This window comes from Empidonax traillii, unplaced genomic scaffold (genome assembly GCF_003031625.1).
Source record: "Empidonax traillii isolate 1590-97213 ecotype Southwest subspecies unplaced genomic scaffold, ASM303162v1 scaffold97:size1219025, whole genome shotgun sequence".
NCBI classification, from domain to species: Eukaryota; Metazoa; Chordata; class Aves; order Passeriformes; family Tyrannidae; genus Empidonax; species Empidonax traillii.
The window spans coordinates 294,624-311,558 of NW_020955290.1; the positions used below are offsets into that span (position 1 = coordinate 294,624).

The window sequence follows — 16,935 nt, forward strand, 5'->3', positions numbered from 1 at the left end:
TCCCAGAAAGATTGTGGAGTCTCCCTTTTGGAGATTTTCAAAACATGACTGGAAACCAGCCTAGGCAACCTGCTTGAGTTGATGATCCTGCTTGAGCAGGGGATTGGACTGAATTCTGTAACTTGAGAAATCCCTTCCAACCTACGTGAAAAAACCCCACCCCACCAATTCTGTGAAAGTTAGCTGTATAAACAGAGTATGAGTATCTGCCTAAGACATGACACTCCACATTGAAGGTAAGTCTAATTGTCCATTTTATTGGTTTTCCATCTCCATATCAGACTGAAATAATGGGATGGAGTTAATGGGAAGATATTATAACTAACAGCTACTAATTTGTTGTGTGAGCCTGGAAGGGAGCCCCCATCTTCTCTGATAGAAGTCCCTTGATAACATTTCAGTCTTCAGCAGAAAGGAAAACCAAAATGCTCCACGCATTGTGCTCAGAGGGCTGTTTTTTTACTTTGTGGATCAGAAGAGGAACCAAGGACTGTTACAAGCTAGGTAAGAGCAAGAGTGCAAGAAGAAGAATGCTGAGCTTCTTCGCAAGCCCACAGGTATGCCCAGAGGATGCTCAAGAATGATGAAGGATTTGGACCAGAGATAGTTAATAACATAACTATCTTTATCAATTTTGTCTATATTTGGGTATTTCCTCATGTTAGATAAAATACTGTTGTGCTTGAAAAGCTCTGAGAATTCTTTCTTTCGTCTCTATCATGGTGCTAGGAAATGCACTCAAGTCCTGCAGCATCACAGATTCAAAGAATCATTAAGGCTGGAAAAGGTATTTAAGATCCACACTCTGTAGCTGAGGAAAGTGGAAGTGCTCAGGTTACTTCAGCAATGCAGGAGCTTAGCATTACCTATGAGTTGGTGTAAACTGAGCTGCTTGGCCTTACTTCTCTGAGGATATAAAAAATAGTGTCAATCAAACAAGGTTTCCAATGTCAGTGAGCACAGACATGATGATGCAGTCAAGGCCACTGGAAGAACAAGGGTTTTGCTAAATGACACCAAAGCTGGGAACCTGCTGAGTGACCAGACAGGCAAAGGTTACCGAACCTCTGTCAGCTGTCTTTGGGGTAAGCTGACATTTTTTGTGACATCTAAGAAAAGAATCCCAGCAGCATCAGCAAAAGAAAAAAAAAAAAAACAAAACAGTTTAGGTGAATAAAAAAGTTGGGAAATTCTTAATACCATCTTAAGATGGGTATCTAGGAACACAAAAGGATCTAGCAAGTAATTCTAAATAATTCACTACTGTGTCAAAAACTTTGAGGATCATATTTGTCTTTATTTTCCTGAGAAGCATGAACACAGGCTTCATTTTTTTGTCAGAACAGTGACAGTACTGTATTTTACTGTATTGCATTCAGTGAAGGAAGTGGCAGAATTGTAAGCTCAGCTTTATGTAACAGAAGGTTACTTCTCTCACGAATAAAATGCACCATATTTACATTTTGAAAAAAAGTGCAGAATAAGAGATAAACAATACCTTGTCTGCAGAAGTACATCCTGTAGTTTTCCACTTTGGAAATAGGACTCAAAATGGGAATAGGAGAAAATTGCCAAAGATATCTACTTCTGACTGGGGACTGAGCCATGACAGAGATTTACATCACACTGATTTTCATGCAGAGGATGGAATTTGCATATGAGTTATAGCCTTGTCACACAGGAGCAAGAAAGTCAGCAACTAGCTAAATTCTCATTCATGGGAGACGCTTGGTTGGCCTGTTGCACCTTATCAGCAGGCAGAAATGGGATGTCATAATGAAAAGATCTTATTCCTCCTGTACCCTGATAAAGCTGAGCAAGAAAAGCAAGGTAGCCTCTGGTTGCACTGGTGCTCTGAGTCCTCACTTCACCACTCATAACTTCCCTTTCCAACAAAGTGCCCGTTGAAGTCTCCAGAGAGAAAATGCTCCCTCCACAGTCATCATCCTTCAAGGTAACCCACAGCTTGTAGGGAGAAGGTAGGATTACTATGCATGGAAGACACTTCCATACAGAATACTTCCCATGCTTTTCCTTGCGCTGCTCTCACTGCATAACAGCCTTCTTCTATCAAAAAATGTAAAGCCGTCTTTGCAAACCCTACATTTTCATAACCCAAGAATGTCCCTTTCAAAACTAGGACACAGGTATCTAAGGTACAGGACTCAGAAGAAAACAGCCAGAAATGATCAGTGATTGCCATGATTTACGTCCAAGTTACCTGGATTTTGGATTTGAGCCTGACCAACTCAGCAGGTTCGATGATGCCAACCTTACTCATATGGGCAATGTTGTTATGAACAGACCAGCTGATTACTCAGCTGGATTGCCAGACCAGCACTTAAGCAGAAGCAAATACGGCATAGGATTTCCTGGGGATTAGTGACTGGCTGGGAGTTGATGATAGCCTGATGCACAGGCAGTCATTAATCTTAATCCTCAGGAAATGATCCGTATCAAGGTCATTATTTCTGTAATAAGATAAAAGCAAACAAAAACCTAATGTCATACAGATATTTATATTTTTAATGAACGATGAGCTTTCAACTGTAAAGTTCATGTCCCATTAACAAATACCCTACACATTCACCTGTTTGAGTGGCTGAACTCTTATCTTCTTAGAAGCTTTGTGCAGAGACCAAGATTTTGAAGGAGAGAAGTCTTCCTTGTCTAGACTGTTAAATCCACAGCATTACCGTACACCTGCCTGAATACAAAGTGCCAAATATCCCGCAGCTCCAACTGATCTCAGGTATTACTCATCTGTCAGAGGTAAGCTGAACACCTTGCAAGCCCACTGATTCTGAAGCGTTTACAAGCTGGCTTTCACAACACAGGCACAAGCCATGCAAAACAACATTTATGTAGGAAGGGAAAAGGAAGGACAGGTTCATGAATGTGTAATTGTATATTGGAATTGCTCTGTTTATCCACATCTTGTGGAAGGTAAATCTTACTTTCTCATTTCATGGTATCTTACCTACAATCAAGTGCATTTTTAAGATACTTTCAGTTCCAGTAGAGGTTGGCTCTGATTTCACAAATGAATTATTCAGAAGTAAATTTGATGAGCTGGTTTTCTATAAATACATTGAATGTTAATGCAATAATAACAGTGTGTAGATCAAGCTGACCTTTAATAGTGATACAGACAATAGTCTGTGTATACATTCTATATTGCTTATGTTATCGAGAGGACACAGATGGGACTTCTCTGCCAGCTTTGCAAAGCCCATAGAACTCCAAATGACAGAGCAGTCTGTCTTTTATGTCCCCATTTCCCTTGCACTTATTCAAGAGAATGTAACAGTGAACTTTATTACTGACTTAAAGAGAAAGAAAAACTGGATCTCCCAGCAGAGTGCAACAACTAGAAATTCAACTCCTAAAGGCAACATTCAATCTGGAAGCTATGAAGAGACAACCACAGAGCTCCTAGACTTTGTGAATGCTTTTCCAGAGACTGAAAACCCGGTTCACTTGTCCATGACAGCTGCAGGACTGCTGGCAACTATCAGGAAGTAATTTGACTAATGGACCCAATAGTCCAGAAAGAGAGCAAACACTGAAGAAGACGTCTTATGGAAAGAGGCTGAAAGAAAGTGAGTGCAGGTGATTGAGATGCAGTATGAGAAGGGCAAAGGAAGTATATGCTAGTGAAATGTGGAAAACAGAAATGAGAGGGGGAGGAGGACAGGAGTATGCCCAAGAGCAGGGGATGCCAGAGTCCCTGTGTATGTGTCAGTTTTGACATAAACCTTTCAAACTTTCTTCCTTTAAGAATGGCGCTTTGTAATGTTCTCTTAAACTGTTCTTTTTCTGCAAATCCAACAATTTCTGCAATCCAACAGCAAATGATGCGAAGTTTTTGACCTATTGATCTAAGACATTATCTGGCAGAAATACTGAGGAAACCTAAGCTGACTAAAATAGGGCTGAAAAATGCTCAGAACTTCTTTCTGCTCTTCCAAGTCTGATCCATACTCACATCAAATTATTTGGAAGAAATCCTTTAACCTCACAGGTCATGTACCAAGTCCATCATCATTCATTACTTGAGTGCAAGAGAGCTGATCTTCTTTGCTTACAGAAAACTCAAGACTGTTGAGGGGGTTTTTATTGGAATATGAAAGCAAATGTGAGGTGGAGAAAGCCACACAGGCCAGAGAAGGCACCAAGGAATCCTTTACGTTTCTACAGCCCCTCAAATGATGAGTTTATAGAGAAAAGGACTACAGTTCTCAGATGCTTTTAATAAATACTGTCCCTTTTAATTCACAACAAATGCTATCAGCTTAAAAAATTTACTTAGCTAGCATGATAAAAGTCTCAACATAAACATGATACATCAATTCAATGGCTCAATGCCATTATATACAGGTAGATTAAAGCACAAAAACACACTGAGAGTTTGGTAGTTAAATATAGAGCTAAATAAATAACATTTTTCACAGCAGGTACCTATATGCATTATCACACATATTTTTTTAATTAAATGCAAGATTCAAGTACAATGCTATCCAAATTTATTAGTTAGTATTACCTACCTTAGCCAGCCACAGTAGTTACATCAAACTAAAATACCTTTTCTTTTATGGAAGTTTGCAGAACTAGATGAATACCGAATAGTGAATATGGACACAGTTTAAAATCTCAGAAAACACTATGAGTATTCAGTGGAGATATCCAATATTCCTCAAGTCTGCCCTCCAAACTGCTTGCAGTGCAAAATATCTTGAAAGTCAAATATACAAATGAGGTAAAAAGAGCCTCAGAAAAGTTAATAACCACAATGTGTACAGAAACATGGGTGGACTTTTTCTTAAAAAAAATTTTTCCTACATATCTGGACCTATTTATAAAAAGCTAAAATCAGAGTTCCATATGCAAAAAAACGTTATTGAATTGCACTTTCATGTTCCCATGAACTAAAATTTGAATTTTGTGAAGTCAGCAAAAGCTTGAAATATTGGCATCTTTGATATTAACACCAACTTAAATGTCTGAACATACCTAGGCTATTTTCCAGTGTTTTCTTCATAAAAGTTTTTCATTAAAAAAAAATTATTTACTTTAAATGTAGGTAGATTTTTTTCCCTTTGTAAATTTTCACTCAGTGTGCCAGTTTTAATGAAGTGTACAGATGAAAAGATGTCTATGGCCTTGCACTTATACAAAGGCCACAAGATGATTATATTCCATTTTTTAAAGAATATTAATTCCAGGACAAATATAAAAATTTGAAAAGGAAAAGTGCCATAAACAAATGGTGAAGTATTATGAGTGAAGAAACCTTGAAGAAAATGGTACTGGAGTAACTTAAATACAATGTTGGTATTGCAATCATCTCTATCAATCCACATTGATTCAAGCATTTTACTGACAAAATGAAGAGCAGAATTGAGTTAGCTCATAAACTTACTTATAATTAATACCTAATTTTTAGAAGTGCTGGGCTTCTGTTTCTCCCTAGGATGAATATCTGATATTAAACCCCTTTTGTGCTGCTTTAGTGAAGGGGAAAGCCTCTGGATCACACTATATGGCACAAGCTTGCTACAGGGAAAAGCAGGAGAGGTATTACCGCTGAACAAGGTACATCTGGGAAATGAGTTAAATAGCTTGAGCAGTAGAAAAACACCTAAGAGATGATCTTATTTTTCAGTCTCTGTTAGGTTCAAATTGAGCTTAAGTCAACAATTCTAGCTTTATTGTGGTCTTTAATCTGCCATGAATGTTCATGTGAAGTGCTGTATATAGTTTTTGGTCACTGAAGTTTGGAAGATAAAGTTGGTAATATTTTAGGTCTCTTTAATCCTTCCCAATTCCCTCAAGTGCTATTTCTCGAGACATTTATTACAGCAGCAAGAAAAGTCCTACAGACACGCAAACACTAAATAAACACCTGGCCTTGAATTTTTCTGGATCTTCTACCAGAAGCAGAGAGTCAAATCACCACACAAATGCAAAACCATCACGGTTTTCCTGCCAACTTCTCGTATCAAAACAATCATGATCTTCCTGCAAATTTCTCAAGGAGAAAAATAAATAACATCACTCTTGTAAAAAGCAAGCAACCCGTTAAAATATATGTAACAGACAGGGATATTTGTTGCATTTTTTTCTCATGTCAGTGTTAAACCACCTGAAGTCAATCCAGTAGAGTCTCACTCTTCTCAGTAGTCCACATAACAAGGCATCCAACATTTTGACTTTTTTTTTTCTGACTTACTAAAATCAAAATCAGGAAAGAAAACAAACAAACAAACAAAATCTTTACAAAAGTACAAGGGGATAGAGTTTTTGTAACTTTTAAATTGCTGTTGAAGCTGGAAACTAAAAGAATCAGTGGTTATAATATGCATCAACCAAGCAATCAGTTTTAGTTATCACTGCAACAAACAAGTTTCTTAAGTTGAAAGTCTTAGTGGGAGTATGTATATCATACCATAAGAATGCAGAACTCTCAGGAAATTTAGACACATTCAGAAAGGACTCAAGAAAGCAAGAGAAATGCAAAAACCAGTTTCATGGGTAGAAGGGAAAATGAAAACATTTACTTTTGCATCAGAAAAGCAAAAAAAAATTCCGAAACTAGGCATACCTTCAGCAAGTGGGTCAAGTGTGTGAATCATGAGCTGGAAGATACTGTTCCTCATTAGACTGTTGTGGAGAGATGCAGAGCTTCCTCCCCGCTGGAGACGTGGCTTGGTCTAGGGTGAAAAGTAGGGGAAAAAATTTAGGCATTTTTTGTTGTTTGTGTCAAAAGAGGTCTGAAACAGCATGAATTAATCTCACATCACACTGCACTGTGAAACATTTTCAACTATTACTTGTAGCAGACAATATTAAACTACAGAATGTATCAAACATTGCTGTAGGTATAGACAATTTCTGATGGATCACTAGATTAGTCATTCCCAGGACTCTGGCAAAAAGAATCCTTCTTTGTAAAAGCTCATAAAGTATTAAGAAAATAAAAACCTCAGATGTGCATAAGGAAGAATGCATAATTTGTTCCTTTGTAGAACATTGTGTTTGAATCTCTGAAGTTATGTTTGAATCCCTGATGTAAGTTACAATTTTTATTGCCTCAGTACATTGCAAATATGGATATGATCAGAATAACGGACAAAGAGGGCAGTGGTACCCAGTCGAAGTGAAATATTCTCCTTGCTTTGGTTCAATCCATTAAGTACTCATTGCAAAAACAGATTGTGAGTGTGGTAAGGCAATAAAGACATCTACAGCAATGGATCTAATGTAGAAGCATCTTTCCTCTACTTCTAAAGAAATGCAAAACATACTCTGAGGTTCTTTTCCTCAGGCAATTCTCTAGTACAATAATCAATGCCTTTGATATATCCTGTAGAGTAAGACTGCTTCTTGACTGGCTGGCTGCTTGTTCCAATAAAAAGGATAGTGACAGCCAACAGACTGCTGACTAGTAAGATCCTGAAATCCAATTAGAGGGGAACAACACTGAAGAAAATAATATTTTGCAATAATACATGGTACATAGATTAATCTCTGGTGTCATACACATATGAAATGAAAAATTATAGAAACTGAACAAGAAAATTAGTTCAGTGCTTTATCTTTGGAAATAAATTATTTAAATTCTATAGCAGCAAAGAAAGGGAAAGAAATCCCAGTAATTTAGAAAAATGTTGATGTGTGCCAAACCAAAGTAAGGCTTGCCTCACCACCCTCCCAAGAAACAAATGCTCAGTTGCATAAAAATTGCTTCCTACCGTCAGTGTTTGGTCATCCTTGTCTCCAGCATTAGGTGACTGCATGAATAGGAAAAAGAACAAAAAGAAGTGTCAGATGGAGCATAAATAGAATGGAAAGGCAGTAGAACATCACAGATGTCTGATCCTATGAATGCTGTTTTGATAGGTTTTTGAACCACTCAAATTAAAGCATCCTAGTGATTAAGCAAATCAGAGTAAATTCACACTGCAGTGCTGCAGGAGTCTTATTCTTGTCAGTTTCTTGGACAGGAACTGTTGTCAGTACCATGCCTGGTACACAGCAGCTGGGCTGCAGATCACAATGTTCACTTCATACAAATTACGCAGGGAAGCAAATTCCCTGCATGTCAACCTGTTTGAGACAGTGAGGACTGAAGACTAAAAGGCAGTAAGAAATTCAGGATCAACCAACTGTTCCATGAGAAGCCCAGAAAGGAATAACATAACCTTGGTATTTTGCAGAAAGAGACTAGGCAATGAAATGAAAAAAAAGGTCTTTCAGCTCTGATTAAGGGCAAGAAACATACTGCTCTGCTGTAAAGGAAAATGGGACTTCAAATGGATCTTAAATAATTTCCTCCATCTCAAAGGCTCCTGTTTAGCACTATGTCATACACAGAAAACAAATTACACCACAACTGTTCTGTGGAACAATCTCCCCCATTCAGTGAAACCTAGTTTTTGGACACACATTGACACTAACTTTTTGGACATGCTTTTTGAGTTAATTAACCTTGAAGGTTAAATGGAAGGCAAGCAGTTATGAGCAAGCACTGATGACAGAGCGAATTCTTTCTATATAATAACTTTCTATATAATAAATCATCATCATCATCATAATAAATATATTATTATATAATAACAGAATAACAAGAACTGAACTTTTTGTCAAAAACGTACTGCCACAGCTGTGAATATTACCTTTAAGAAAATATAATGAGACATCAAAAAGATCCTTTTTCTGATAAAGAAAATACCTGTCACCTCTAAAATAAATCCGCCCTCATGAGAGAAAATGTTAGGAAAAAAAAACTTTTATGCCTCTATGGAAGACAGATATCACAGAAAGAACTTTTAAATTAATAAAAGGGAAACAGAAAATACAAAATCTGTGTTCTAAAATGTCATTAAAACAGTAGATGCATCTTAGAAAATGTTTATATAATGTTTATAATTAGTTATATAGTATACATATGTATCTCTCAGATGTAAATCCACACAAGCTAGTAAATACATGATTTATTTGTGAATATTTTAAGGGAACTTCACAGGAAAGAAAAATCATCTTGTAGCAAAATTTGCAAAAAAGTAAAAAGGACAAGCCAGGAAAAGCTTTTCTTGTCTCCAAGGAAGCTGTTTAGTTCAGCAGACTCCTAACCATCAGTGGCTATAGTTACAGAAGTAAAGTCTGTGATACTTGGATGAATGTGTAAAAAGGGAACTTTGTTAAAAGTTTTTAAAAAACTACTATTTGGGACTTCAAACTTCTGAAGATAGGAAATCTATTTCTTATTTTTAATATTGAAAAATAAGAGAATATATAATTGATTAAAATGATTAATTTATAGTTTCTACCTGACAAAGGGCTGAAGAATATCACTTTTCATATGACGAAGAAAAAATACCATTTTAAAGGAAACACTTGTCATTTACTTGAAAGGGAATGGTGAAGCTGCATGAACGTATAAAAACAACTAGATAATGATTTTTAACATCTCATTTCTTTAGTAGAAGATAATTATAAAGAATAATGAAATACATTTTGTATACATATTAAGGAAATAAAAGTGTGAAATAATTTGTTTGCCAAATTTCATGTATACACCATGAAATGTATTTTTTCAATATTTTTTTCCACATATGATTAGCAGTGCAATTGTTCCTGAGTTTAACCTGCCAGTCATGTTACCTTCCAGCAAAAATGGTCAAGACAGGAATAAAAATAGAATTTTAAGGCAGAGATGTCTCCACCATTTCAAAATCAGGATTGTAAACAATGATTTGACATTTTTGTGATACTGAATAATTGTAATTTCTGGACTACTTTCTGGAAGAACAATAACAACACCTTAAAATAGTATTTTAAACTATGGCAGTGAAAAATTCAGTTGTGTTGCTGCTTATAGTTTGTATTTGATCGCATTTTTTCCACATTATGATGTCAAATTAATTTTTTTTTTTACTTTTTTTTTTCAGTGAGTTTTGCGTTTACATGGTCTTTGCTATTAAATTTTGGTATCATACACTGCATGGAAAAGTATTCTGTAGCATCATTTTTCCCTTTCAGAAATATTTAGTATTCAAGCATTTTATGCAGGTTTTTAATCTAATACAACACTTAAAAATTGGTCCAAGCTTACAATGGTGATGTTTCTTTGTATTGGGAGTGAATACTATATTGTAGGACACAATAATGATTTTTTAAAGAAAATACACATTTTCTGTAAGTTAAGTTTGTTCTTAAATCATGGCAACTGTTGCATATTAGTTCCCTCAGGATCAAAGAGAGATAAAAGTTCCACGTCATCCATGCAATGTATGTATTTCCAGGATTTATTATTAAAAGTTATCTTTTGCAATTACATGCTATAATTTCTTTAAAACCATGGATTTATTATAACTCTGCACAGTGAAAACAATGCGTTCTAGTATACTTCAAAGGTATCTGGGGCACAATCCACTATTATGTTTTTATTGGAGTAATAAAATGATTAATCATGAGACAGATAACTAATTTTTTAGAGAATTCAACAAAATATTTTTTGTTTCTTCTGTATGCCAAGGCAGCACATAAGAATTTGTACATCCCCCTATCTCTGTTGATGATCATTTATTCAAGCTTGCTTGAGCTAAAACTCTTGAAACATTTTATTCCGGGAATAATAACAAAAAAAACATCTACTTGCTATGTAGAAATGGTCTCTGGCATCCTTTTCACACATCTCTTTTCTTCAGTGACCCAAATCCATCAGTGACTGAGCCTGACAACTTCCTTGCCTTGTTTCGGAATATGTGTTCTTGAAAAACAAGCTTCTGAAGTAATTAATGCAAGGGGTGAGGCCTCACTATCTATCTGGTGAGTCTCCCTGTGCTTTTCTTTGAAATAAGGGGCATCATGAAAGCCAAAGGAGGAGTGGAATCTATAAACAACTCTAGGTGTTTTATAGAGAATTACCCTTGTTAGTAAAGGACAGCTAGTAACTTGAATCATCTATTAGAGTGAGTATCCAAAACCAGAACTGGAGAGCTGACTGCCTGCAGGTCTAGCAGTTGTTGCTCTAGATGAAGCTTCTGTGTTACAGGATCAATAGCCATAAATAATCAGTGAACTGGATCGCGCATTCTCTTCTCCTAACACAAGAAAAACAGGTTGTCAAATAACGGTGGGTAAAACTGTAATGGGATTTCAACACCCTTTCTACAGTGTGGTTCACATATCTTTTCTGATTGATAAATATTTTCCAAATAAAATAACTAAAAGATATTACAAAACAAAACAAAATACAAACCCCAACTTGCTTCCATGGGAATAATGGCATTCAATGATATTTGGTGGTTGGCAGTAGTGTTGAATGCAGTATCGTGTCTCCAATTATCATAAAATACAAGACTAGATTGGGATTTGCCTAATTGTCTCAAAATGCTTTATAGTGAAGTACTTCTGCTGCTCTCTCTTCTGCCTGTTTTCAAAAGTGGAATCTGGAAACTGCAACTAACAGTGAGTCACTGCTCGTCAGTCCTGAAGTAAATTACAGGATATAAATTTTCTTGAAGGATTTTTCCAGAATTCTCTAATCTTTGCAAGACACTTACACTTAAGGTCTGTTTTTTTGGTGTGGTTTTTGTTTGTTTGTTTGTTTGTTTGTTTGTTTGTTTTTTGTTTGTTTGTTTTTTGTTAGACTGAACTACAGAAAAATGAGATACATTTCAAGAGCAGCTACTGAAGTCAATCTAATTAACCTACAACAATGTGGGTAATTTCGAAAAAGTAGTATCCTAAAGAGTGCTAGTAATGTACATGGAATAGAACTGTTCTGCATTTATTTGAAATTATATGGTAAATCAGATTAAGGCATAACTAAAATCCAAGCAATAAATTCATCTAGCCAGATTACAGAAACAAGCCTAATGAGCCCAGTGAAGGAACAAAAAAATTAAGTATTATTTTATCTAATTCTCTTAATACATACATCTTTGGATTTTATGAAATTAGAATCCCTTAGAGCTCCTGTCTGTGAATATCCCAAAACAAAACAAAGCCGTAACCTTAGCCTATTTGATGTGTAGGCTTTATATGGTTGGCTGAAAAGAGTAAATCCTAGTGGTCTCAATATATTTAAACTAAAATTCTTCTAGATATCCATGAAATAAAAGTCGACCATCACTATCACAGTCTACAGAAACTTTGTCTGGTGCTGCAATGTGGCCAGTAAAGGTTTCTAAGTGGACGTAATGCACTTCATTACTCCACTCTCTAGATTCTTTTTGTAGAAAGGTTGCAAGTAGCTGTAGAGGTGTATTGCTATATTTAAGGTACAGTAAAGTGATGGTATGGATTTCAGCTTAGATATCACTGCTTAGTAGATCAGTACCTGAATCCAGACTGTGAACTAACACAGGATTTTGGATCTTAGTTAAAACAGGGGAATAAAAAGTTTTATTAAGCACACTGTAGAATAATAAACTAAAATTCTCTTTCACTTTGCCTTCTTTCTTCCTTTTACCTCTTTCCTAAAAGTAAAATAAAACAGGGTGTTCTACCTAAAGAAACAGATTTCTGTGTTCTTGAAGAAATAAATATGATTCACAAGAACCACCTCCAAAATTAAATTGAGGTTGTAAGTTTGCTTTACTCATAACAATGAAGAATTTATCAAATTTGAACTTGAACTTCCAAAGACATTAACCTGGACCATGAAATTGGAATATCCAGCTCCATTTACAACTGCTTGTTTTCAGGTGCTTAGTGCAAAATTTGTAGCCCCAGACAAAGCAGAATAGCTTTCTTAGTTCAGATCAGTTGTCTCTTTTATGTCAGTCTGTTCATGCAATTACCTAATGTGCAGACACATAGTGAATCCTCAAAAGTGTTCAGAAGAGATGCATCTTAGATGATTCAAGCAGTGACAAATTGATAGTTTAAGCCATCAGTTGCTAAATCACATGCTAAAGTTAGGTCAACTGATTTAATTTCAGATATTGGTACATCCCATTGTATGAAATAAGGCTTTCCCAGTCCATCTGTAGGACCAATCCTATGGTGTTTGGTTATTCAACATATGTAAGAAAGAGTCTGTCCCATGTCTCTTACCTTCTCTGAACTTGCTTAAAGTCATGTATCTTTGGCTCAGGGTGGCAATGCAATAGCTCAAGCTTAAAGACTTCATGAGTTTTTAATCACCTTAGTGTCAGAACTAATTATGCAGCTTTAGGTTGTCCTCTTATCCTCATTTCAAGACTTACCAATGAAGTGACCTTTTGCTATTTTTTGAGTCACATAATTTAGCACCACAGTCTGTATGCCTCTGTAACTTTCAGGAGGATAAAAGAATCCTTTAAAAAGATAAATTTAAAAAATCTAATCTACGTACTTAGTGGTCATTAGCTGCACACAAAACATTTGTTCACAAGTGACAGTTTAAGTGCTTCATTTTGGATTTATGCAGCTAACTTTAAAATACCTGGATTTTAAGTCTTTAAAATGCTACTACTTCATCAATAGCATTACAAGGGAAAGCATTAGTGAGGGTTCCAAGAATAAGTTCTCAAATTTAAGAAATTTTGGCATTAAAATCAACCCATGAAACAAGGTGAAAATTCTATGGAGGGGGCTGTGAAGGTTTCAGCTGAACTCCAACTACACCCTAGAGACTACTGACAGGAGATGCCTGCTCTTCATTTTTTACAACTCAATCAAATGTCAGTGGTGTAGTAAGAAGCCATCAAAAAAAGCATTTCCTAGGACTTCTGTTTACCTAAATATAAAAAGGATCTACTACAGATTATGAAGAGGATTTAGAGTTTGCCTTAAAAGTAGTCATAACAATTTCCAGGGAGGAAAGTGGGCTGTTGCTATGCTGATTTGCAACTCCTGAATAAATTGCACTGCAGTTAGTTGGCTGTATATTGTAGAGGATTCATCACGAGGGCAAAAAGGCTGCAGTTTCTCTGTCTTCCCACCTCCAACAACCTGGAGATCCTGAAGGACACAGGTATCTCCACTGCAGAGAAGAAACAAGCCTGCACTGCCATAGAGAGGAAATGCCAAATCAGCCCATCCTCAGCCATCCTGGTCACGCCTCTGTTTCGCCAAGCTCTGCTCACTTATTTCATGGCTGCCTTTCCCCTCCAAGAGCCTTTTTTGCCACCAGGATCTCTGTTGACTTTATTGTCAGCTGGCATAAGGTCATGCCTGATCTAGCTCTCAGGATAGGAACAGCAAAAAGAATATAATCAAATGTGTGAGAGGCATATAAAATAATGACTAATACCCAGAAAGCTAGCTGAGCATTGCTAAGGGTTAATGTTTCCCACAGTGTCAGAATGGGACAAAGAACAGAAGGTAGAACACTATACCTTAAATGTGACAAAGGGAAAGCCTTGGCGTGCTGTACCTATCCTGCGGGTCTCCCTTTTCCATGAAACACTAATAACATTTAAGGTGGTCTAATTCACATATTTTTTTAAAAAAACGAGAAAACAGGGATAAAGGAAAGCATCACTAATACAATTAGGATTAAGGTACAAATGTTTCAGATAACCAGCTTCAAAACATAAAATCCTCAGCCACTGGGAGCACACTGGCAGCTCTTGGCTGCAGAATCATGGGTGTCAAGTTTACATCATAGGCAAAATCTAACAGTTGGCTTCTGTTCCTTCATTTCCTCTGTGTCAGCTAGGAATAGAGACACTGTCTGTAAAGAACTTTATTCTTATAAAGAGGGTTGATTGCTTTAGGAGCAGGTATGGCTGCCCTATCTTCAGCAATGAACTGTGCTCTTTGGGCTTTCTATCTCCTTCTGAACACAACAGAGATGTTCATTCCAATAAGCCACAAAGCAGAACTTCTTTGAGAGCAGCATTTCCACTAGCTATAGGTAGAGGATTGAAAAGTACCTCTGACAGTGTTTCATTAGCTAATAAACATCAAAGATTTTTAAAATAATTTTTGGACTATTTATATTTCTAACAGATCTGAGACTATGGGTTTACAAGCTTATATGAGAATTCATGTAGCCAAAGCACACAGAACACTTGTGCTTTTTACATCCCATGGGATATTAGATTGATTCTTCAACATTGTAAAAGAATAACCAATGAAAATATGATGGTTTAATTTTTTTACTGACCCACTAACAGGATTATATTTCATGGTCTCAGTTTTAAAATGTGAAATTAGACATTAAATCCCAGACAAAACAAAGTATTACTAAAAAGAAAAAAAAAGATCTTAATTTTGCCTATTTGATTGAACGGTATTTCAGGCTCACTGTCCTTATAACTGATATTGAATACCACCTGCCACCATATTCATCCTCCAGATAACCATTTTCAGCTTTTTTACAACTGCCTCCTAGGTCCTTTTTATCATATGAAACACGGAAATTACATCTAAGTGTTTGTCTTATACCTGCTGGGGGTGGGAGAAATGGTAGAGAGAAAATCTGTTAAGAAGAAATAGAAATTTTACAGAACAACCTGCAGATAAGAAACCAGCACTGTATTGCCAGTGTGCCTGATAGAGCTGGGGACAGAAAAGCAAGTCAAAATTTCCAAATTTCATCTACAACCATAAAGTTTTCTTCAAACTGAGTGAAGAAAAAAGAGGATTACATCAGCTTCTATCTTATTCTGATTACTACTGCCTTTTAACTATTTACTACAGTGTTCTGCTTGGCGTTGAGATGAAAGAGATCTAAGATTTGTGGCTCTGAAATCAAGAGCATCTCTGCATGCGGGGATTCTGCAGAGCACCAGGCACATATTCAGGAGAATCTGCAGTATACACATACCAGGTTACTTTTAACTCCTTTGGAGCCAAAAGATGAAACTGAGGCAGAAAAACTTGAACAACACTGTTCTAAATGCAGAGTTACAACACTAAAACCTTAAATCAGACCTTCCCCATTTTGACTTTCAGTGTTTGGACACCTCATTTGCAAAATTATGTCCTATATGGCATAGCAAAGGATAGTCAGAAAACCTTTGCAGCCACCGCGCTCCATTAGTCTGCTGTTTCATACTGCCTTTCCTATTTCTGCTTTATCCCTATAGCCATGAACCAGATGCCTGCAGGCAACCTAATGCCAATGCAGAAGCAGCAGCTCTATTGCTCTCCTCTGCAAAGCTCAATCCTCCCAGAACAGCTTCCTAATTAATATTTAAACATACAGCTTCAACGATAATTCCTCTTGTGACCAAAGAGAATAAGGCACTGGGGGGAGCAGATGTGCTAGAGCTAGGGAAGACAGAATCATGGAAGAGTGTAATAGAAGAATATAGCTACATGAGACAGTTCATGGTGAAGTAGTGAGGGTGGCAGCCTAAGCAGGTAGTGGCTGTATCCCAGGCTTGTATCTGCCTTCCACCTCTCTTTCCTATTTACAGCCTATGACAAATGCATTTCTTCACCTCTAAGAAGCCAGGAGAGCTTCACTGCAAAAATTTCTCTGATACTTTAGCTGGAAAATTTTACTTTGGACACCAGTCAAAATCACAGTCTGCAAGGCCTCTCAATTAGAGAGAGAAGAGAAACTCAGAGTAACTCCATCCATCTTTTATGGAATTCCGTTCCACTACAATAAAAAATAAAGTCTGGTTTCTCTAAGGACTGCAGGAGTCACAAGCATAAAACCATGCCATTACTCTCAGCTGTAAGCCTCCTTTTAGCCAACAGTTATTCCCCAAAAGCAGTCTGCCTCTGTCATGGAATCACAGAATCACAGGATACCCTGAATTGGAAGGGACCCACAAGGATCATCAAATCCAACTCAGCCTTGCACAGGACAGCCCCAAGAGTCACACCATCTGCCTGAGAGTATCATCCAAATGCTTCCTGACCACTGTCAGGCTTGGTGCTGAGACTACTTCCCTTGGAAACCTGTTCCAGTGCCCAACCACCCTCTGGGTGAAAAACCTTTTTCTAATATCCAACCGAAACCTCCTCTGATGCAACTCC

General features: G+C 36.8%; 1 protein-coding gene across 4 annotated transcripts in view; it reads right to left on the minus strand.

The window, feature by feature from the left end:
- The window catches only part of SLC24A2 (solute carrier family 24 member 2), a 124,473-nt gene that overhangs the window by 59,830 nt on the left and 47,708 nt on the right, over positions 1-16,935 (minus strand). For all 4 annotated transcript variants that reach the window (XM_027881848.1, XM_027881847.1, XM_027881845.1 and 1 more), the window contains exons 3-4: positions 7,755-7,793; positions 6,605-6,713 (exon numbers count right to left, since the gene is read on the minus strand). In XM_027881848.1, the coding sequence (XP_027737649.1) occupies positions 6,605-6,713; positions 7,755-7,793 (148 nt within the window). The remainder of the gene's footprint in view (positions 1-6,604; positions 6,714-7,754; positions 7,794-16,935) is intronic.